The following is a 24563-nucleotide window of genomic DNA, read 5'->3' as shown; positions in this document are numbered from 1 at the left end:
AATGAAATAAATTCTAAGATTTAACTTTTTAAAAAAGGTGTATGTGAGGGAAATTTGGAAAAGGTGAAAAAACATTACCAAAAAAGTTCTTCTCTCTTGGCTTAGCATTAACAAGTTATAGAAGTGTTTATTTATGAAAAAAAATATACATATAATGGAAATGAAAAAATAATCCAAAAAATTGTATTTAATAAGTGGCTCAGTATGAATCTATCAAGAAAAAATGTGCTGCTTTTCTGCCCGTTGAAATCCCAAGATAAGCAAAGAGAGTTTGATGTAAAAATCACTTGAAAATTATGATCCGGAAGTCACAGAGGTAGATATTTAAGCTATTTCAAATGGAAAATCACTTCTCATCCTTCTTGCTTCATCATCCAATACACATCACAACCACCCCTGAGCAGGGCTATTGGGCTGGCCATATTTATGTCACCTATGTCACTCTGAGGGCTTAAAGTAGGAAGGGATAGAGATGTAGCCAGACAAAATTATCCTGGTCTCCCCAGCATGTGTCAAAAACTGTGATTTTCACTTGCCCTCTCTCCAGGGCATTTTCCAGCCTTTGGAGGTAAAAGGGTTCTGCACACTCAATTCCAAAGTGTTTGGGGGGGGTGTTCCCTCATGTCACTAAGCCAAGCTCTGGACACTAGCTGAGTGTCCTACAATTCAGCTCAATTCTGACACTATCAACCGGAAGATAGCATCAGAGTCCACAGGGTAAGGGCTCAGTCCTGCAAGACTGCTCGTTTCCAGTCCCCCTCCCTGCCACCTCCAATGCCATTCACAGCCTAGACTGTCACCTGTGCTTCTGACCAAATGGAAGGTTCCAGTGATCCCCCTCCAACTCAGGATGGCAAGTCAAGGTTGTTACCTATACTTTGGCTATAAATCAGGTTCCCACAATCCCCTTTTTGGGTTCTGCTAATTTGCTAGAGTGGCTCACAGAACTCAGGAGATCCTTTTACTAACTAGATTTCTGATTTAATACAAAGTATACAACTCAGGAATAGCTGGATGGAAGAGATACGCAGGGCAAAGAATGTGGGGAGCGGCGCGGAGCTTCCATGCCCTGTTGAACTCCCCACTCTCCCAAATATCCATGTATTCACCAATCTGGAAGCTCTCGAACTCCATCCTTTTGGGTTTTTACGGAGGCTTCATTACAGCGGCATGATTATTAACTCATTGGCCATTTGGGACTGAACTCAATCTCAAGTCCCACTCCCCTCCCAAGAGGTCAGGAGAGGGTGGGATTGAAAGTTCCAATCTTCTAACCACATGGTCGGCTCCTCTGGCAACAAGCCTCTGTCCTTGGGCGCTTTCCAGAACGCATCTCATCAACATAACAAAAGAGACTTTTATGGCTCTCTGTGTTTAGGAAATTCCAAGGGATTTAGGAGCTCTGTGCCAGAAACAGGTACCAAGCCCACTTATGTATTTCTTACTTTAGATCACAATATTGCAAGAGGCCAGAAAAGAGTCTTAGTAGGAACAAAGACAATAGCAAGCACCAAATATTAATCAAGACAGGCACTGTGCCGAGCGTGCTACATAAACTGTTGTTTAATCCTCTATCAGGGGGTAATTATCATCAGGCCTGTTTAACAGAGGAACAAAATGAAGCTCAGAGAGGTCTGTGGATTCGCTCGCAGTCCCTCAGTCAGTGAGTGAAAGAAGGGGAATCAAATCCAAGTTTGTAGGATTCCAAAGTGTATGCTTTTACAATGTGTCTAAGTGTTAATTCCAAATGGATATCACTCCTTTTCTTTCATGGATGTTTTAGGTTGGGGGGGAGGTCAAGACAAGGAGAGAGAAACTAAAATAAACCCTAAGAAACCACTCACAACCATTTTGCTTTTTTGAGTGTTTGCTTTTCTAATATCACGTCGTTGGAAAAGGAATACATTCCTCAAGCCTAGTATTTTTATGAACTTTGTAGATTATAATAATTCTCACCAATTTTAAGGTATAAATGACAAATTGTTTCCTGTCATAGAAAACTGGATTAAGTTCACAAACTAAGGAGGCTCCGAGTTCCTTTCACTGTTACAGTAAAGCAGTTCAGAAAAAGATAAATAGAATAAAAATATTTCTTTTGGAAAAATATAAAACTTTCATAAAAAATCTGTTTCTAGCTCGTCAGTATGGAATTTGTCACTAATCATTTTAAACTATGCCCTTTTATGCTTCTTCTGTCTCTTTTAGCTTTCTGAGTAGTTCTTTGATGTAACAGAGACAGTTTCAGACAAGATTTCAGTTCATCTGGAAAAAAAAAGGTTTAAGTCTGGAGGCAAAATGCAGTGTATTTAAAATTTATATACTCTACAATGCCTTTGTTCTGAACTTGAAGATCCTGCAAAACTTCTAAGCTTCTTTGGCTTCCTCCTGTAAGCTCATTTGTGCTTCCTTGGCTTATTATCATGCACCTGTGACTTTAACTAGTGCTTCCATCGTTTAACTACATGCGGAGTCATGGCTGACCCTTTCTGATCAATTGCCAATCCATACAGGTTTGACTGATAAAAGAGCCAATTAGATTTAAGCAAATTAAGGGACATCACCAATGTCAACCACTTATTAAACCGAATGCTGAATTCCATGCATACAAAACACTAATGCACTGAGCCCCCATTAAGAGTTGAAATCCTAACCCCATTAGTAACTCCAGACCTTGAAGGGGTAAAGGTCATAAGAAAGTTTCATATTTATGGATTAACATTTGGAGTCTGTTTTATTTTTTTAATTCTTTCCCTGGAACTTTTGAACTTGCAGTCTAATGCTATTCAAGAGCTTGGATTTAAATATATTCATTTCTAAGAGTATCTTAGTGGTAAATATGAGCATTATGCTACTACAAACAACCTAAAAATATAGTAATTGTAGAAATACAAAAGCCTGAGTACACACAAGTGGGTAAGGATATGCTACATAATTGAAGAAGAAAACAAAACAAAAGACCAAACTCCTCCAGTGGACCAAATAATATTTCAAATGGATTTTTAAAATAAAAAATGTGAGCTATAGGGATTTGCCTCTGGCCTTCTATGTGCTGAGCTATTGGTCTCATGATCTCACTTGTCTTAATTTCCATCTTCAGAATAACTTGTGTTTATCATATTGTTTAATCATATTTTCCTTTTCTTCGGTCAAAGTTAAGACTTATTTTTTTAATATGATTAATTTGATTAAACAACATTAACGAAACAAGGAAGATCTGATAGAACTAACGAGGGTTTGAAATTAGATATTGTTGGACTTCTTTTCCCCAGCCTTATTGAGGTATAATTGGCAGACACAAAACTGCACGTTAATCATCATTTTTCTCATCAGAAGAAAACAGAGAGAGCTAGCATCAAATAAGATGTTTCATAACCATTAACTAAGAGATGATGTACCAGGGTAAAATTCTTTGTGCTATGTCCCCTTACATCTCCCAAATTCCAGTGTTAACCAACGTCTGTTATCCTATGTTTACCTAAGTAAAGTAACTACAATAGGAAAGGAACCAGAGTGATGAGTTAGTACAATTTGAGAGTATTTCTTACTTCTAATACTCCTGCCCTTCTTATAGTCTGGGCTAACAATTACATCTGCATGGCCACAGCATTTCTGCACTGGACAATTTTATACAGAGGAGGTCACCTTTTCCACAGTTGGCTATAATATAAGGCTGCTCAGGTAGAAGATGAGGTCTGAGCAGGCCTGAACAATGATAAGCTTACAACTTAAAACTGGTAATTAAGCTATCTTGACGAATTTATCTATTTACTCATTCACTCACTAATTATTCATTATGCACCGACCATGTGTCAGGTTTGGTCTAGGCATTGAAGGTAAAAATGTGAATAAGAAACAGTCCCTGCTGTGTAGGTGCTTATAACCAGTGATTGTGACAGTCAGATGAGACAGGCAATTTCAATATAATATGATTGAACTTGGGGATACAGAAGGGCCCTATCTCAGCCTTGGTTGGTAAAAGATGACTTCCCCATGGATTGACTTCCAAGTTGAAACCTTAAACATGAGTAGGACTTGGCCAGATGAAGGGGGTAAAGGAGGCTTTTCTGAGCCACACTTGAGAGCAAACACTTGATAAAGAAAAACAATTAGCATTTCTGTCTTGCCCAGACTTTCTATTCTTATGTTTTTAAACTACACTGGAAAGAAAACATAGCTAAGGGTGTTATTACAGATCTTGCATAATTCAGCCTTGAAAGATAGTGGGAATTCAACATCACCATAAAAGAGATCTAATACTGAAATCAAGGAAATGGCAATAATGATAACAATCCAAATATAATGGAAAAGTAAATAGCATATAGAACTTTCTCTGCCCATAAGTTGGTTCGCTTCTGTACATCGGTTCATTTATTATTCATTTCAGTATGAAACACAGTTCACTGGATAAAGGCATGGAAGATTTCTTTAATAACTCTCAGTACTAATTTAATTCTACTTAAACACACATATTCTAGTGAATGCCACATGCTTTTCAGCATGATTTTATGTGTAAATCAGGATAATATGTTTTCAGATCATTAAGTAAAAGGAAGCATGAACTAAAACCTATTTAATCAATGAGGTATCACCTTTAAACTGCCACAAGGTCATAAAAAAGATAATTTCAAAGCTATAAGTTTCCTAATTGTAATCAACAACAATCTAATGATGAAAAGAAGTATGTCTTAATGGCTGTAATAAACTTGAGGAAATCACTGTCTGTCTTTGAAGACATTTTGCTTCCTCTTTTGGTGAAGGGCCATCTCCCAAATTCTGGATTTCTGAGTACATGAAGTGAATGATTGCATGATGCCCAGAGAGTGCTGGCTTCCGGAGCATTATGATAATGACATGGATAAGCAACCACAGAGTAGAGATGAAAATAAGACTCAGCAGTTGACTTCAGTCCAACTGTACCACCGTAAAACAATATTCAGTTTCCTCCTGTTTGCATAATATTAACCCTTCTACTAACCCACTGACAGATATATTCGCACAGTGTATATTGAGTTAATAATGGCAGCTTGCTGTGTTTAACTGAATCGTAGATACACACACACATATATTATAAATTATTAGGCCATACATTCCTAAACGTACAGACAATGAATTAAATTCACCCCTTTTATGAATGCAATGTAAATTGCTGTAAATTACGAACTATCTAAATCAGTGTTTAGCCAGAAAATGAGTATGTAACTCAAATATGCCACATATTCTGTTAAGATGTCACTATACCACGGAAGAATCTCCATTAAAGCACTAATCACTCTTTACTACCTAAATATAAACAAGGGGTATTATATATTAAGGTATAGAGTCATCCCAATTTTTTACCCCTTCAAGCATATTGGGTTACAGTGAAAAATGAAGATAGGAATACCCAAAGTTTCTTTTGTTTTGTTTTGATTTTTTGGTCTCAGTTCTTAAACAGGCACCCACCTAAATTCAATTCCCTTCTTTATTATTTGTTCATACAATATGCAACTGAGTTGATCTGCCCCAAAAGTCGCTTTCAAGCGTTCTTTTCTTAAACAATGTGGCTTCAGCCATTTAGAGTTTCAAGTGTTTGGTAAATATCCATTCATTAATTCTTATAATGTCATAAAAGGTAGATAATACTGAGTGGTTTTTATGACACAGCAGGTAATGAATTCTTCCTTGGAAGAGGGATTCCATATGAATTGTAGATTAACCCTTATTTTCCTCTGGTGATGAGACCTTTGTTGCTTTTATACTCTTTACGACTAGAGAGGGATTTTATCCAGCCCTGCAGAATGCTCTTAACGCAGTAAGGACATTATCCTTTAGTACAGAACGCACTGGTTCCTGAAGCTGGGCTACAAGCCGACACTGGGTGTCCTAGGGTCCTTTTCCTTTGGTATTTTCAAAAAACATACCTTTCTAAACACCAAATCGAGAATCATGTTCTTATTAGTTTTGAGGCATGCTTTCTGTTCAAGGGCTGTACATATCAATCTAAGGGAGATTTTTCTTAATAATTAGTTCCCATAAATAGTTAGAACAAGGGTGGAGTTGATTGCAGATCACAATAATTCTGAATAAGTCAATCTTTGTTCATAGAAATAGTTAAAAATAGCCAGATTGTGTCACATTTCACATGTGAAAATGATGCTATTGAACTCTAATTATTAGGACATGGAATTTAAAGATGTTTTTCCAGTGGTGTGAATAGAGTTTTCCTATTCTATTACCCTCACTCTGCTTTTTTTTTTCCTATCAAATGAGAGGTTTAGATATACTTCTAAACTAGTTCTACAAAAAACCAGGAATGAGATCCACTTGTATGAGAAAATTAAACCACAAATGGAAAACATAAATTTTGAATCTAAATGAAGTCTCAGACAAAAAAGCATTTCCCAGTCTTAACATGCATAAAGCAAGAGATACATGTGTGTGTACATACACATACATGTAGACTCAGTGCGAGATGAAAGTGGTCTCAATGAAACAACATCAATAAAAGGGTCTCAATAGAATAAACAAGAACAAAAACAACCAGAGGGCCTCCCTGGTGGCGCAAGTGGTTGAGAGTCCGCCTGCCGATGCAGGGGATACGGGTTCGTGCCCCTGTCTGGGAGGATCCCATATGCCGCGGAGCGGCTGGGCCCATGAGCCATGGCCGCTGAGCCTGCGCGTCCGGAGCCTGCGCGTCCGGAGCCTGTGCTCCGCGACGGGGGAGGCCACAACAGTGAGAGGCCCGCATACCGCAAAAGGAAAAAAAAAAAAAAAAAAAAAAAACAACCAGAAATACAACTGAGACTCTAAGTTCTAAAAAAATTAATTCTAACAATAAACAAGGTGTTCAGTGGAGATTTAGTTCTAGGGCATTTATATACATTTAGATACCAACGTTGTTCATAGACTTACCCCCTGGCGGCATGGAAATCATTACGGGATCACTTATCAAGCTGCCTTGGCTATTTGAAACATTCACTTGTACTGTATAGTTAGTAAAAGGAATCAACCCATCGATGAGCACCGAAAGGCTGGTCTCTTCACCACTGTACATGACTTGTGTGCCATTCAGAAGAGTGTAGTTGTCGTCTGCTGATTAAAAACAGAAAAATATTTAAATTGGTGCATACTTAGGATTCTTTCCTGCTATTATTTGAATATTTTCTTGGGTTTCTAAATATACAGTACTAAACAGAACTATATATCAACGCCCCGAGAGACATTACATGGCTATTATCAACATGCATACTTTTATTATTTTGTGAACAAAGTGTTATCTCAGTTAATATTATGTTCTCTAATCTATTTAGCACAGGGATTGAAATAACTGGACTGATAGTCTAAGACAGTATGAAACCTAATCACAAGTATCATGCCTATAAGTAAAACTACTGGGCAGATATATAAATTGATCACTTAATGGATTATTTACAACTGTTTGAGATTTTTTTTAAATCCTTGAATTTTCTTTGATGTGTGACTGGAAGGAAGTCACACTCTTTTCCCCCAAATAGAATGGTTCTGGATATAAACAGTACATGCAAATGCATGTGTCATATGTTTTATTTATTATCAATTGGTGTATTTTCTGCTCATTTCGCTTGAAAGGTGAGCTGACTGCTTTCTATCTAATGTGTCTTTAAATCAGATTTGGTCAAAATATCCTGAAAAGCCACTAGGGATGGGAAGTAATATGTGTCCATTTTGATTAGAAGATCTATTTTTTTAGCTCTATGGGTAAATGTAGCAGTTGCCTAGCTGTATATAAGAATCACCATAAACGTGGCATCACCACATCCTACCACCACCATCCTTCCAAAACTTCAGCAAACCCATTCTCAAATCTTAGCATGTCGAGGATATAGGAAAATACTGCTGTCTGATAACAATATTTTATCTCCCTCTTCTAGGCAACTGGGTTCAAGGTTAAGGAGAATTAGAAATTAGGCTTAAAATAAAAATAGGGCTACAACCGAAAACTGTACTGTAACATTTATTTCACTTTCTATGATAGAGGCTTTCCTGAAAAGTTTCCATGAGGCAAATTTTTCAAAATATTGCTTAATTTGGTAAAATTTAGTTATACTTACTCTTAAAACACAGAAAAAATAATTAAGAATAGCAATATTTACTTCAAGTAGCGTTCTTCCTTTGCCAAAACACTTTTTACTATGTACCTTTCATTTTTCCCACATAAATTATACAAAATATAAGCAAACAAAAAACACACATGATGCTGGACTTCAAGGGGAAAGCATATTTTCAAGATCCCTGGATACTGATATAATCTTTATTGTTTAAATATTTTAAAAGGTAAAATATGGTGTGATCTTGCATTGTACAGTAGACAAAATTTAAGTTACAGTACTTGCAAAAATAGTGTATTTTTACATAGTTTAGTAGAGTATAGTGCAAAGGAAAGTACATAAATTTGGTGATCAAAGCGTTTCTGCATTTGAACCTGTCCTTACTCTTCAGTAGCGTGCTCTTTGTAAGTTACTTAATATTTCTGAACCTCAGGTTTTTCTTCTGTGAACTAGGAATGAGAGTACTCCTTCAATTGCCATGTTATTACCAAGGTTAAGTGGGATTTCTTTACAGCAGATGTTCATCAACAGCAGCTAAGAATATTACTGTTTCTTGTAATCCATACAGCAGATACATTACAGACAAATATTTAGAACTAGCAAGTGATTAAGAATTATTCACTCTGTATTTTACTTTCTAAACTACCTACCTACTATATTCCTCCCCCACCTCCATCCAACAATATATTATTATTATTTTATTTATTTATTTATTTTTTGCGATACGCGGGCCTCTCACTGTTGTGGCCTCTCCCGTTGCAGAGCACAGGCTCCAGACGTGCAGGCTCAGTGGCCATGGCTCACGGGCCCAGCTACTCCACGGCATGTGGGATCTTCCCGGACCGGGGCATGAACCCGTGTCCCCTGCATCGGCAGGCAGACTCTCAACCACTGCACCACCAGGGAAGCCCCCAACAATATATTATTAATCAAAATTCTAAGGTTCTTCAATTAATAAAACAACACTAATCTCATTCACTACCACTGGGCAATTGTTCCATCAGGTTGTATTTCAAACTCTAAAATTAATAAAGATCAAATGATGAAAACAGGAGCTCCTATGTAGTCATGAGCATGGGTAAGGTTACTTTAAAAATATATCAAATTTTTAAAAAGATACTTATAATAACTTTGGGTTGGAGAACTTAGCTGAGAATTTTATTGCTGCAAAATACATAGGTAGGTTAAGTGTCTTTCATGAACAGAAGAAATCCTTAGTTAGGGCAAGAATTTACTACTCTGAACTTGAAATTGGCAAAGGACTGGTTTGTTCCAAAGAAAATAAATGGTACTTATGGGCTAAAACATGGGACTAATAATTTCTATTCATGTTTAGTAAAACAAGATAAAGACATATTCACAGCTTAAGAATGGTTTTACATTTCCCCAAATTTGAATAGACAACAAAATATATGAGTGAAGAAGTTATGAAACCTACCAAGTAGCTGTTGGTAATTTCCTAATGCATTGAAAAGACATTTCCAAATTATGCTACACTAGCTTTCATAGATTCTTTACAACAGGTCAGGGAGTAGACTTTGCTAGGTGCTGATAACAGTATGCACCAAACAAGTAAGACATAGTTCTTACACTCAAGAAACGTGGTTAAGATGAATATGAATCCCTTCTAACCATGGTCTAAGACAAATTTCATTATCCACATCTGTAGATTTTCTCAAGTTCCCATAATGCCTAGCTCCTTAAAAACATTTTCAGTTATAGCTGAAACAATTGCTGCTATTGTCACATGCCCAGCTGTAAAATTTCAAAAAGGTCAGTGTATCCCAGGAGACCCAGGCAGATGCTCTATTGCTTCTAAAGTAGTATAACTGTACACATCTTACAAAAAATGGTAAACTGCAAAACAACAATGAAAATTATAAAAATAAGCCAGGAGAATACAGTTTTACACATTTTAAGCCTGGTGCAGTCGTAAGCTCAATGAGTTAACATCTATAATGATAACATTGGTGAGGTTTTTTTCCCTTGTATTTTGTTTGTCTTTGAAGCAAATTTCAGGCTGTAAAACGAACACTATTGCCAGCTTTGAAAATGCCATGGCAGGGGGAAATATATTAAGTACCACTTTATTCTAAGTTTCCCAGATAACATTAATACATGGTAATTATACAATTAGTTGTAACATTAAGTCCTAGTTATAGAACAATGATTACTCAGTAATTATAAGAAGTATATAATTACTCAATAATTATGAGAAGTATGCAATTACATAACCATTTCGTTCAGCTGAAAAAAGAACGTGTACATCTCCAGGAAGCATGCAGCTGAGTGAGTCAAATGTTCTCTCAGCCCCACTAACATACAACTCAATTCACAGACCTGGAGCAAATGACAGGATTTCAACCCTTGCTGAAGCTCAAAAATCTCCAGATTCAAAACCAAAACAGGATCCAGAGGTTTCAGCTCTTCTCCACTTCATTCTCCCTGCCTTCTCTTTCTTCCTTTAAACTTTACCAATTTGGTCTCCTAAATATTGGGGGGGAAATCTTAAAAATGCAGGCCCTCTGATCCTTCCTTTTGAGAGGGTTGGGCTTTACCACTTTTCTTTGCATAAACTTTGTTTTCAGTGGGCTGGAAAAGGCAGCCCTGTTGGTTCAGCCTCAAGAATCAAGCTAGAAAATGCTCAAGCGATAAGCACTTCCTATCACAGGTGACCACTCCTGTGTGGTCGGCCTCAGCGCTGACCCTATTGGTGACTATCAGTGGATGGTGCAGGCCCGGTTAAGATTCTGTGTTCTGGAACCACAGCCCCCCATCTTCCCGCCTCCAGGCACTGTGAGTTTGGAGTCCCCCTCGTCCACCTTCTTTGGCTGTGGTCTGTGCCATCGGGCTTTAAGTGGGGATTGCACTAAACTCTTTACACAGTGGGACTGTCTGTACCTGTGTTCCAGGGCTCACCCACGTCAAAATCTCCCGGGGGGTATTTCATAAACATTCACACGCCTGAGTTCCACTCCAGAACTACTGAAGGGTAACATCAGAGGGTATCAGGAATCCCATGGAGATTCTTCTGAAGTATGCAGAACTACTGATTTTAGGGTTATTTGATCCATGTTCAAGGTGGTCTTAAAGTAATGATCAAAATTCATTTTCTTTGCTTGCAAAAATAATGAGGTTGCATTTGGCATTTTTATTAATGATACATTTAGATTCTAGCTTTGGGCTGTAAAATGTTTACTCTATTAGTGAAACAGTGCATCTTTAGAAAGTGCAAACCTAACTTTTAAACCAGACTGTCTTAACAGACTACAAAATTTAGTACAGTTGTTCTATAAGAAAACTTAAAACATGCATAAAAATAATTTTAAAAATGAATAAAAAAAGAAAAGGAAAAGCTATATCACGTAAACAGCAACCCTAAGAGAATTGGTTATACTAATATCAGATAAAATAGACTGTTAGAGAAAAAACGTTATTAGGGGTAAAGAGAGACGTTTAAAAATGATAACAGGCTATTCCACCGGGAATATATAATAATTATGGACATATATGCACCTACATATTTCTGATTTTGATCATAATAATATTTTTTGCTCATTCTAGACTTTATAATAAATGAAATCATGAAGTATGTAAAAAATGAATAAACATTATTGCACACCTGAGAACAATAACTTAAGAATTTCTGAATTAAGTGTCTCTCTCCCTTTCTTTCTCTCTCCACTGAGGATTCAGTGGAAAGGAAGGATTCTTTGTATGCTGGCCAGTATCATGCAATCACAAGGGAGCAACATATTTCATATAGATCACACAAAATTTTAAAATAAAATCCTCAATGCTATTTCAGAATGTTCCACATTCTAAAGGACTTCCAAAAAGGTTAATTCTTTCAGTCCTACTTTTCTATTTTATTTTGAAGAAAAACAGTGTTAAATGAAGAAACAATCAAAATAAATCTCATATGCCCAACAGATTTCACATGTAAGGAAGTTTTCCTTCAGCTTCAAATACAAAGACCTACTAAAATGTTAATAACATGAATGTCCACTTCTAAGGCTAAAATCTTACTTTTAATGTTCTTATTTTCTGAATAGTAGGATATTTTCTATATAATTAGTTTTTAAGCCAAAACCAGTATAAACAGATATTTTCACATGTATGACTCACAGATGCATAAGTGATGGCTATTCCGGGAATATCATCCCATGGGGTTCTCTAGATTGAAATAACATAAATGGGTATCCTTTCCCATTCTTGTTATAATCATTGTCACAAGAATCTTAATGTACCATATATTCCATAATTTTTTTTCCTCTGTGCTGTACTGCTCTGACCTTTTCAATATTCTATAACTTGACTGGCTGGCCATTTCAGTTCTTTCCTTTTTACAGCCTTATTAACTTGTGGGAAAGAGGTGAAATGAACAACCAATCAGAATACATAATACTGCAAAGGTCAGCGTAGTCTTGTAACTATCATCACACACAGAAGACTGCATGCCAGGCATTAACATCCTGATATCTTATTCATGTGACAAAGATTGTAACAAGAACAGAAAATGGCACAACATGAATCCATTCTCATGACAAAGATCACAATAAGGAATGACAGCGAACAAACCAAACTGATTCTTGTTATCATGTGAGGTTTTACATGTCAGACCTGGTCCTGTTTAAGTTAGCCTTTTTCTGAATCCAATTACACCTTATGGTAGAAAACGTGTTGACTAATTTTCCCACTTCTGGCTGGAAAAAGAAAATGCTATATTTTTTCCTGTATTGGGGTCTCCTGTATTGTTCAGCCTCACCTCATCATTACAGAATTCTGCCAATCCTGAAATCAAAAGACATTGAACGGCAGATCACAGATTAGGGCCATGTGGCCAAAATGCCCTTTAATGGGAGCTAAGAATTCTAGGTCATCTAGATAACACATATTAATATTTAATTCACTTTTATTTCTTCTTTCTAAGGATGTTATTTCAAATTATTCTACCCATGATGCAAATGCATCCTCCAGACTTCATTATTCTAATAGATCTTACTTTGGTAGAAATCTGAAAGTATTTGTTTAAGTTACTATGTAGGTAAAAGGACCTATTCCTGTCTTTTAAGTTTTTGCCAATGTAGAAAACCTTTATAGATCTCTACCTACATAGCTGTCTTCTCCACAGAACATTTTGAATGAGAAAAAAAAAAAAAAAAAGCCTGTGAAGCACTTAGGCCTCTGAGAAGGACAGTGTTCTATTAATGCATCATACTTTTACCATTATTGTAATTACTCTAATGTGATGTTTAATTAGTTGTCATCTAGTAAAAGCTGTACTTCTTTGATTCCTTTTTAAATTTGTCATTTTACTGTTAGGACAATTGTAGTTCAGGGAATAAATACATAGAGTATTTCATCAATTCACCAAAAGGTGCTTCAGAAACATTTGCCGAGTCTGTGCTCATACAAGAGCAATAACAGTTCTATAGATATTAAGGATCTTTCTGTTTTGTTTTGATTTTTTTAAACGTATGGGCAAGGGTATACCAAAGTTGCATGACTACCCTTCTAAATATTTTAAATACCATTTTTTTTTTTTTTTTTTTTTTTTTTTTGCCGTACGCGGGCCTCTCACTGCTGTGGCCTCTCCCGTTGTGGAGCACAGGCTCCGGATGCACAGGCTTAGCAGCCATGGCTCACGGGCCCAGCTGCTCCGCAGCATGTGGGATCTTCCCGGACTGGGGCACGAACCCACGTCCCCTGCATTGGCAGGCGGACTCTCAACCACTGCACCACCAGGGAAGCCCTAAATACCATTTTTTAAAGCCCTTTGGGGCATGGTCTCTTTTCATCAAGTTTGTTCTATGTACCACAGTCAGATTTCCTAAATGCTCTTATTTTATTAACATCAGAGAATAATTATATATAAACAGTGAATTCAGAGATTGATTGTGTGGTAAATTAGGGAAGTATGGTCCATTTTTATCAACTATGTTGTGCTCTGAAAAGTCAGATTTTTTTTCTCCTTTAACTTTTTTTCCCCCATTTGGACAAACTGTCAAAATGAACAAACAATTGCCATTATCTCAATTAGCCAAGAGCCGTTTGGGAAAATGTGCTCCCACAGAAAGTGGTCTCTAGATTCCAAACTAAACATTGGACAGACATGAGCTTGACTAATCAATGAACAGAAGATGTTGTAGTAGAGCCTTACTAAACATACTGACCATGCTGAGCCTTGAGTACCACTGGTATCAGATGGAAAACTTAACAAGCATCAATCACAGAACGGAGTCAGTCACCAATTCTTAATGAAATGTTTATAATCTTAGTTTCAATGCTTAGATACATGCTTGAGAAAGAGCCTCCATTAAAGGAGAACATGGATTTTCAGAGCACAGTATTTGGGTGAGAATTATGCCATGTTTTGCTGGTGATTCTATCAGCTTTATTCACTGCAGTCATAGAGTCACGTGTTCCTGAGCTAGTTATCTATTGCTGTGTCATCATCTTAGCACAAAGTGAGCAGCTCAAAACAACATGCATTTCTTATCTCATAGTCTCTGTGGGTCAGGAGTCTGGGCAGATCTTAGCTGGGTCCTCTTGCTCAGGGTCTCAAAAGGGCTGCAATCAAGGTGTTGCCTTGGACTATAGCCCTATCTCAAGGTTCTACTGGAGAAGGATCTCCTCCAGCTCAGGTAGTTGTTGCAGCATTCAGTTCCTTGCAGGCTGTTGGAACTGAGGGCCTCGTTTTCTTGCTGGCTATTGCCTGGAGGCTGCCCTCATTCCTTCCCACATGGGCCTCCAACATGGCTGCTTGCTTTATCAAAGCCCACAAGGGAGAGAGTCTCCTGGCAAGGTGGTTTACAATCTTAGGTATCACTGTCAGAACTAACAGCCCATCCCCTTTTGCCATAGTCTATTGGTTGAATACAAGTCACAGGCATTGACCACATGCAAGGGGAAGGGATTATACAAAGGTGTAAGTACCAGGAAGAGGAGATAATCAGATGCCATCTTAGAGTCTGTGTGTTACGGGTTCTAAGCTATGGATATGAATCAACTTGCTGGAAAGAGATTTAGGAATAAATTGTGAACCTTCAAGGTTTATATATTTGAACTTATAGTTACCAAAGGGGAAAGATGGGGGGAGGGATAAATTAGGAGGCTGGGATTAACATATACATACTACTATATATAAGATAGATAATCAAAAAGGACCTACTGTACAGCACAGGGAACTCTACTCAATACTCCATAATAACCTATATGGGAAAAGAAGCTGAAAAAGAATAGATATATGTGTATGTATAACTGAATCACTTTGCTGTACACCTGAAACTAACACAACATTGTAAATCAACCATACTCCAATATAAAATAAACATTTGAAAGAAAAAAACAAAAACAAACAAACAAAAAACCCAAAACTTAACCAAAAACCAAAACAAAAAACCCCAAACTAACAAACAAAAAGTTTATGTTTTTGGAGAAGAATAGATCGATTAGTATAACAGAATGGCCTTTCCAAAATACCTAACAACATGGAAAAATTAGAACAAAAATAATAACATTAATAAGACCAGCTGCAAATCTTGGAGCACATATAAAGGGAAAGGAACAAATAAATGGCACTGACTTTGAAATCTCACAAAAAGTTCCTAATTTTGCTCCTGGAGAAAGAAATATAAACCAAGGAATCTTCTCTAATTTGAAATGAAGTGAACCTGAGTAGAGTTTGTACAGACAGGAAGAGGAGTCAGGGTTGGCCACCCTGCTAAGCTTGTTCTGAGTTAGGGGAAGAAGCTGAGGTCCCCAGGAGTGGGAGATGCATGTGCATAAATGGAGGGGGTGCTGCTTCAAAAGATAGTTAATGGGATCTTGGAAGGGACAGAGAAACTAGATGTCCTAGAATCCTGTTCAATGCATCCATCCATATCCTCTACTTCACTCCCATTCCTCCCACCTTTACTCCAAGGCTACGGACAAGTACATTAACAGCAACACCCAGTTCTCAAAGTTTAGATTGAAGGAAGACTAAGTAGCACTGGAAAGAAAAGACGTAGACCATAGTCAGAACAAATGAAAAGTCTGGACAGATCTGCCCATACTAGGCATAAGCCAGATGAATTTGAAGGAAGAAATACGAAATATGCGTACATATAGCCAAAAGGAAAGAAAGGATCTCAAGATAAAAAGACAACCACATAGCTCCAGGGGAAAAAAAAGATATGTATTCCCTATAAGATGAAAAAGGATATTGCAGAGGCAGAGAAATAAATTGGAAATTAGAAAAAAAAATCATGAAGGATTTAATAGACAAGTGAGAAAAAAGCAAGGAACAGAATAGCAACAGCTAAAATCTAAATTGATAGCATGATGGAAAGCCTCGAGATAATCATCATCAATGCATAAGAAAAAAGATCAAGAAATTACAACAGAGAGAAGATGATAGAGATGTGGAGAGAAAATGATCAGAAATATAATTTAATTAATTATTATTATTATTATTTTGGTAAATGAAAGGATAGCTAAAGCTCATGTGGGCACTTGACCACAAGATTGCCAGTTGGATGCTTCCACCTTGGGACCAAGAAGCAGGATGAGGCAAAACAATGCATGGCTTAGGGTCAGTTAGGGTTTCTTCTCACTGTCTCTAGAATTGTTGAGGATGCAGAAGCAGAGCTGCAATTGTCCAGGGCTGCTAAGTGGTGGTGCTGCTGCTGCCAGTAGGGGTGTCCTCCTGTATGTAACCTGAGACACAAGCTTGTCTGGGCCAAGCTATTTGTAGTTTCTGTACAAGTATGACTCTGCCACTTTCTTGTCCACTTTTTGAACTGCTCAGTTCTCTTACAGTAATTCATTTTTGCCTTAATTAATCAGAGTTGTTTCTGTTGCTTGCTACCAAGAAACCACTCATGAATTGAGAAAGGTCTGAAATGATGTTTGTCATTTGTTAACATTAGTTACTTACAGGTAGTGGGATTTTCATGAATGCCATTACTCTATATTACATGAATTTTTAAGTTAGCATACATAATTTCTGTGAAATCCAGAGAATCATGAGAGGGTTGAAAGATCCAAGGAAACTATATGAAGTGTATTTAAACTTATAAATAAATCGGGATCCACAATCTACATGCTACAAGCCAAATCTGGCCAGAAACCTGTTCTTGTAAATAAAGTTTTATTAGAACACAGAAAATTACACGTCTAGGCATTGTCATGTTACAACTGCACAATTCAGCGGTTATGGTAAGACCATGTTGCCTGTAAAGTTTAAAGTGTTTACTATGTGGCCCTTTACTGAAAAAGTTTGCTGTCCTCTGAATTAAACAATTGAAGTGACAACATTTTAAAAATGGTCTGCCTTCCTGAATAAAGAGATTTACAATTTTTACATTTATTTTCTTGAGTAAACTCTTTAAAGAGTGGAACAGGGTATGCTGGAAACAATACTGTATTGATGGAGCCCTATCTTACATTGCTGCACTGTACTGTTTTTGATGCTTTGAAGGCCTTTCACTATCCAGTGCTTATAAATGCAAATTACTGAAAAGGAAAAAAAAAGCAGAAAGAAAATATGTTATTGAAAGTCCCTAATTCCACATGCTCAGGAAGTTTGCAAATGGAAATCCAAGTACATCATAGTGACGATAGCTGCTGTTCTAAAGGTTTGATAAGAGTAACTGAAGAGGGGACCTTCAAGATGGTGGAGGAGTAAGACGTGGAGATCACCTTCCTCCCCACAAATACATGAGAAATACATCTACACATGGGGCATCTACAGAACACTTACTGAATGCTGGCAGAAGACCTCAGACTTCCCAAAAGGCAAGAAAATCCCCATGTACCTGAGTGGGGCAAAAGAAAAAAGGAAAAACAAAGACAAATGAATAGGGATGGAATGTGAACCTCTGGGAGGGAGCTGTGAAGGAGGAAAAGTTTCTACACACGAGAAAGCCCCTTCACTGGTGGAGATGGGGGTTGGCAGGGGGGGAGCTTCGGAGCCATGGAGGAGAGCTCAGCAACAGGCGTGCAGAGGGCAAAGCAGAGAGATTTCCGCACAGAGGATCACTGTCAACCAGCACTCACCAGCCTGAGAGGCTTTTCCGCTCACCCACTGGGGTGGGTGGGGGCTGGGAGCTGAGGCTAGGTCTTTAGAGGTTGGATCCCAGGGAGAGGACTGGGGTTGGCTGCGTGAACACAGCCTAAGGGGGCTAATGCACCATAGCTAGCCGGGAGGGATTCCAGGAAAAACTCTGGACCTGCCTAAGAGGCAAGAGACCATTGTTTCGGGGTGCGCAAGGAGAGCGGATTCCTTCCCTGTCTGCCCACAGAAGGCAGAGGACTGCCTAAACGAGCTCCAGAGACAGGCGTGAGCCGTAGCTATCAGCTTGGACCCCAGAGGTGGGTGTGAAACTCTAACACTGCTGCTGTAGCCCTCAAGAATCCTGTGTGCAAGCACAGGTCACTATCCACACCTCCTCTCCCAGGAGCCTGTGCAGCCCACCACTGCCAAGATCCCATGATCCAGGGACAACTTCCCTGGGAGAACACACGGTGTGCCTCAGGCTGTTGCAATGTCACGCCGGCCTCTGCCGTCACAGGCTCATCCCACATTCCAATTATAACCACTGTACCCCTCCCTCCCCCCACCCCTGGCATGAGTGAGCCAGAGCCCCCTAATCAGCCACGGCTTTAATCCCATCCTGTCTGGGTGGGAACACAGGCCTGACGGCGACCTACACACAGAGGCGGGGCCAAATCCAAAGCTGAACCCCAGAAGCTGTGCAAACAAAGAAGAGAAAGGGAAATCTTTCCAGCAGCCTCAGGAGCAGCGGATTAAATCCCCACAATCAACGTGAGGTACCCTGAATCTGTGGTACACCTGAACAAACAACGAATCAATCCATAACTGAGGTGGTGGACTTTGGAAGCAACTGTAGACTTGGGGCTTGCTGTCTGCGACTGACTTGTTTCTGATTTTTATGTTTACCTTAGCATAGTTTTTAGCGCTTGTTATCATTGGTGGATTTGTTTATTGGTTTGGTTGTTCTCTTCTTTTTTTTATTACTTTTTAAAAATTTTAACAATTAAAAAAATTTTTTATTTTAATTTTGTAATTTTATTTATTTAACATTATTACTTTTTCTTTCTTTTTTTCTCCCTTTTCTTCTGAGCCATGTGGCTGACAGGGTCTTGGTGCTCTGGCCTGGTGTCAGGCCTGAGCCTCTGAGGTGGGAGAGCCGAGTTCTGGACACTGGACCACCAGAGACCTCCCAGCTCCATGTAATATCAATCAGCAAGAGTTCTCCCAGAGATCTCCGTCTCAGCGCTAAGACCCAGCTCGACCTAATGGTCAACCAGCTCCAGTGCCGGATGTCCCAGGCCAAACACCTAGCAGCACAGGAACACAATCCCACCCATTAGCGGAGAGGCTGCCTAAAATCATATTAAGTTCACAGACACCCCAAAACACACAACCAGATGTGGTCCTGCCCATCAGAAAGACAAGATCCAGCTCCACCTACCAGAACACAGGCACCAGTCTCCTTCACCAGGAAGCCTACAGAAGCCACTGAACCAACCTTAACCACTGGGGGCAGACACCAAAACCAGTGGGAACTATGAACATGCAGCCTGAGAAAAGGAGACCCCAAATAGAGTAAGTAAAGAAAAATGAGAAGACAGAGAAATACGCAGTAGATGAAGGAGCAAGGTAAAAACCTGCCAGAACAAACAAATGAAGAGGAAATAGGCAGTCTACCTGAAAAAGAATTCAGAGTAATGATAGTAAAGATGATCCCAAATCTTGGAAATAGAATGGAGAAAATACAAGAAATGTTTAACAAGGAACTAGAAGAACTAAAGAGCAAACAAACAGTGATGAACAATACAATAAGTGAAATTAAAAAATCTCTAGAAGGAATCAATAGCAGAATAACTGAGGTAAGAGAATGGATAAGTAACCTGGAACATAAAATAGTGGAAGTAACTACCGCAGAGCAGAATAAAGAAAAAGAATGAAAAGATTTGAGGACAGTCTCAGAGACCTCTGGGACTACATTAAATGCACCAACATTCGAATTATAGGGGTCTCAGAAGACGAAGAGAAAAAGAAAGGGACTGAGAGAATATTTGAAGAGATTGTAATTGAAAACTTCCCTAATATGGGAAAGAAAACAGTCAATCAATTCCAGGAAGTGCAGAGAGTCCCATACAGGATAAATCCAAGGAGAAACACGCCAAGACACATATTAAACTATCAAAAATTAAATACAAAGAAAAAATATTAGGGCTTCCCTGGTGGCGCAGTGGTTGAGGGTCCGCCTGCCGATGCAGGGGACGTGGGTTCGTGCCCCGGTCTGGGAGGATCCCACATGCCGTGGAGCGGCTGGGCCCATGGGCCATGGCTGCTGAGCCTGTGCGTCCGGAGCCTGTGCTCCGCAACGGGAGAGGCCACAGCAGTGAGAGGCCTGCGTACTGCAAAAAATATATATATATATATTAAAAGCAGCAATGGAAAAGCAACAAATAACATACAAGGGAATCCCCGTAAGGTTAACAGCTGATCTTTCAGCAGAAACTCTACAAGCCAGAAGGGAGTGGCAGGACATATTTAAAGTGATGAAAGGGAAAAACCTACAACCAAGATTACTCTACCCAGCAAGGATCTCATTCAGATTCAATAGAGAAATTAAAACCTTCACATACAAGCAAAAGTTACGAGAATTCAGCACCACCAAACCAGCTTTACAACAAATGCTAAAGGAACTTCTCTAGGCAGGAGACACAAGAGAAGGAAAAGGAAAAAAAGAAAACTACAGGCCAGTATCACTGATGAACATATATGCAAAAATCCTCAACAAAATACTAACAAACAGAATCCAACAGCACGTTAAAAGGATCACACACCATGATGAACTGGGGTTTATTCCAGGAATGCAAGGGTTCTTCAATATACGCAAATCAATCAATGTGATATACCATATTAACAAACTGAGGTATAAAAACCATATGATCATCTCAGTAGATGCACAGAAAGCTTTTGACAAAATTCAACACCCGTTTATGATAGAACCTCTCCAGAAAGTAGGCATAGAGGGAACTTACCTCAACATAATAAAGGCCATATATGACAAACCCACAGCCAACATCATTCTCAGTGGTGAAAAACTGAAACCATTTCCTCTAAAATCAGGAACAAGACAAAGATGCCCACTCTAGCCACTATTATTCAATCTAGTTTTGGAAGTTTTAGCCACAGCAATCAGAAACGAAAAAGAAATAAAAGGAATCCAAATTGGAAAAGAAGTAAAGCTGTCACTCTTTGCAGATGACATGATACTATACATAGAGAATCCTAAAGATGCTACCAGAAAACTACTAGAGCTAATCAATGAATTTGGTAAAGTAGCAGGATACAAAATTAATGCACAGAAATCTCTTGCATTCCTGTACACTAACAACGAAAGATCTTAGAGAGAAATTAGGGAAACACTCCCATTTACCACTGCAACAAAAAGAATGAAATACCTAGGAATAAACCTACCTAAGGAGACAAAAGACCTGTATGCAGAAAACTATAAGACACTGATGAAAGACACTAAAGATGATACAAACAGATGGAGAGATATACCATGCTCTTGGACTGGAAGAATCAACATTGTGAAAATGACTCTACTACCCAAAGCAATCTAAAGATTCAATGCAATCCTTGTCAAACTACCAATGGCGTTTTTCACAGAACTAGAACATAAAATTCCACACTTTGTATGGAAACACAAAAGACCCCAAACAGCCAAAGCAATCTTGAGAAAGAAAAATGGAGCTGGAGGAATCAGGCTTCCTGATTTCAGACTATATTGCAAAGCTACAAGACAGTATGGTATTGGCACAAAAGCAGAAATATTGATCAATGGAAGAGGATAGAAAGCCCAGAGATAAACCCATGCACATATGGTCACCTTATCTTTGATAAAGGAAGCAAGAATACACAGTGGAGAAAAGACAGCCTCTTCAATAAGTGGTGCTGAGAAAACTGGACAGCTACATGTGAAAGATGAAATTAGAACACTTCCTAACACCATACACAAAAATAAATTCAAAGTGGATTAAAGACCTAACTGTAAGGCCAGACACTATAAAACTCTTAGAGGAAAACATAGGAAGAACACTCTTTGACATAAATCACAGCAGGTTCCTTTTTGATCCACCTCCTAGAGAAATGGAAATAAAAACAAAAATAAACGAATGGGACCTAATGAAACTTAAAAGGTTTTGCACAGCAAAGGAAACCATAAACAAGATGAAAAGACAACCCTCAGAATGGGGGAAAATGTTTGCGAATGAAGCAACAGACAAAGGATTAATCTCCAAAATATACAAGCAGCTCATGCAACTCAATATCAAAAAAACAAACAACCCAATCCATAATGGGCAGAAGACCTAAATAGACATTTCTCCAAAGCAGATATAGAAATTGCCAACAAACACACGAAAGGATGCTCAACATCACTATTCATTAGAGAAATGCAAATCAAAACTACAGTGAGGTATCACCTCACACCAGTCAGAATGGCCATCATCAAAAAATCTACAAACAATAAATGCTGGAGTGGGTGTGGAGAAAAGGGAACCCTCTTGCACTGTTGGTCATAATGTAAATTGATACAGCCACTATGGAGAACAGTATGGAGGTTCCTTAAAAAACTACAAATAGAACTACCATATGACCCAGCAATCCCACTACTGGGCATATACTCTGAGAAAACCATAACTGAAAAAGAGTCATGTACCACAGTGTTCACTGCGGCACTATTTACAGTAGCCAGGACATGGATGCTACCTAAATGTACATCGACAGATGAATGGATAAAGAATATGTGGCACCTATATACAATGGACAATTACTCAGCCATAAAAAGAAATGAAATTGAGTTATTTGTAGTGAGGTGGATGGGTCTAGAGTCTGTCATACAGAGTGAAGTAAGGCAGAAAGAGAAAAACAAATACTGTATGCTAACACATATATATGGAATCTAAAAAAAAAAAAAAGGTTCTGATGAACCTAGGGGCAGGACAGGAATAAAGACGCAGACATAGAGAATGGACTTGAGGACATAGGGAGGGGGAAGGGTAAGCTGGGATGAAGTGAAAGAGTAGCATTGACATATATACACTACCAAATGTAAAACAGATAGCTAGTGGGAAGCAGCCGCATAGCACAGGGAGATTTGCTCAGTGCTTTGTGACCACCTAAAGGGGTGGGATGGGGAGGGTGGGAGGGAGAAACAAGAGGGAGGGTATAGGGGGATATATGTATACATATAGGTGATTCACTTCGTTATACAGCAGAAACTAACACAACATTGCAAAGCAATTATACTCCAATAAAGATGTTTTAAAAAAAATTTAAAAAGAAAAGAAAAATGTGTAACTGAAGAGTATGGATCGACTTGGAGGGCATTATGCTAAGTGAAATAAGCCAGGCAAAGAAAGACGAATACTGTATGATATCACTTATATGTGTAATGTAAAAAATACAACAAACTAGTGAATATAACAAAAAAGAAGCAGACTCAAAGATATAGAGTACAAGCAAGTAGTTACCAGTGGGGCGAGGAAGGGGCAACATAGGGGTGGAGAAGTGGGAGGTACGAACTATTGGGTGTAAGATAGGCTCAAGGATGTATTAGACAACACAGGGAGGGACTTCCCAGGTGGTCCAGTGGCTAAGACTCCGAGCTCCCAATGCAGGGGCCTGGGTTTGATCCCTGGTAGGGGAACTAGATCCCACATGCCACAACTAAGACCTGGCACAGCCAAATAAATAAATATATAAATATTGAAAAACAACAATATGGGGTGTATAGCCAATATTTCATAATAACTGTAAATAGAAAGTAACCCTAAAAATTTTATAAAAATAAAATTTAAAAAAAGGAGTAAATGAAGAGTAATTAATGCTCCTTGGATGAAAGAAAGAAGGGTTTATTATTTCAACTGCTTTGGAAAGGCTTTTTTATCCTTCTGGAGTTCTGTGCCTGCCAGAGGTAACTTGCCCGACATAAAACAACCCCTTCCTACAAATCTTAATGAAACAAGGTACATGGCTAAATAAGGCTAAAATATTTGCTGAAAGAAGAAAATGCAGTGTTAATATTGCCTTGGAATTTCTTTTAAAGAAAGAATTTGATTGCTTTATTCTAAATATAAGGAAACGAATTACTAAATGGTTTAATTGTGCCTGAGAAAAAACCTGGCTAAAGAACCAAGAACAGGTGGCTAGAGTCTGAGGCAAGAGAACTATAACGTGGTACCACGTGTCCCCAAATAAGCATTCAGTATGTAAAGGATCATAAGATATAAATTTGTTTGTAAAGCAAAGAGAGCTTGATATATAAATGTTGCCCTCTTGAGCAAAAGCTTAATCAATTTTGCTCCCTAATTTAAAGTTGAACTGTTTTTCCCTTTTGAGTCCCACAGATAGTGGCTTTCTAGCCTGGATAATTGTAGAAATGAAAAGAACCAGTTTGAGAACCT

At 38.4% G+C, this 24563-nt stretch overlaps 1 protein-coding gene across 1 annotated transcript in view; it reads right to left on the bottom strand.

Annotated features, from left to right (window-relative positions):
• Positions 1 to 24563, bottom strand: part of USH2A (usherin) — a 790488-nt gene that overhangs the window by 290911 nt on the left and 475014 nt on the right. Inside the window, exon 37 of the mRNA XM_060088664.1 lies at positions 6892 to 7071. Within this exon, the coding sequence (XP_059944647.1) occupies positions 6892 to 7071 (180 nt within the window). The remainder of the gene's footprint in view (positions 1 to 6891; positions 7072 to 24563) is intronic.

Source organism: Mesoplodon densirostris, chromosome 2 (assembly GCF_025265405.1).
Source record: "Mesoplodon densirostris isolate mMesDen1 chromosome 2, mMesDen1 primary haplotype, whole genome shotgun sequence".
Lineage (NCBI taxonomy): Eukaryota > Metazoa > Chordata > Mammalia > Artiodactyla > Ziphiidae > Mesoplodon > Mesoplodon densirostris.
This window is presented reverse-complemented; position numbering and strand designations above follow the sequence as displayed.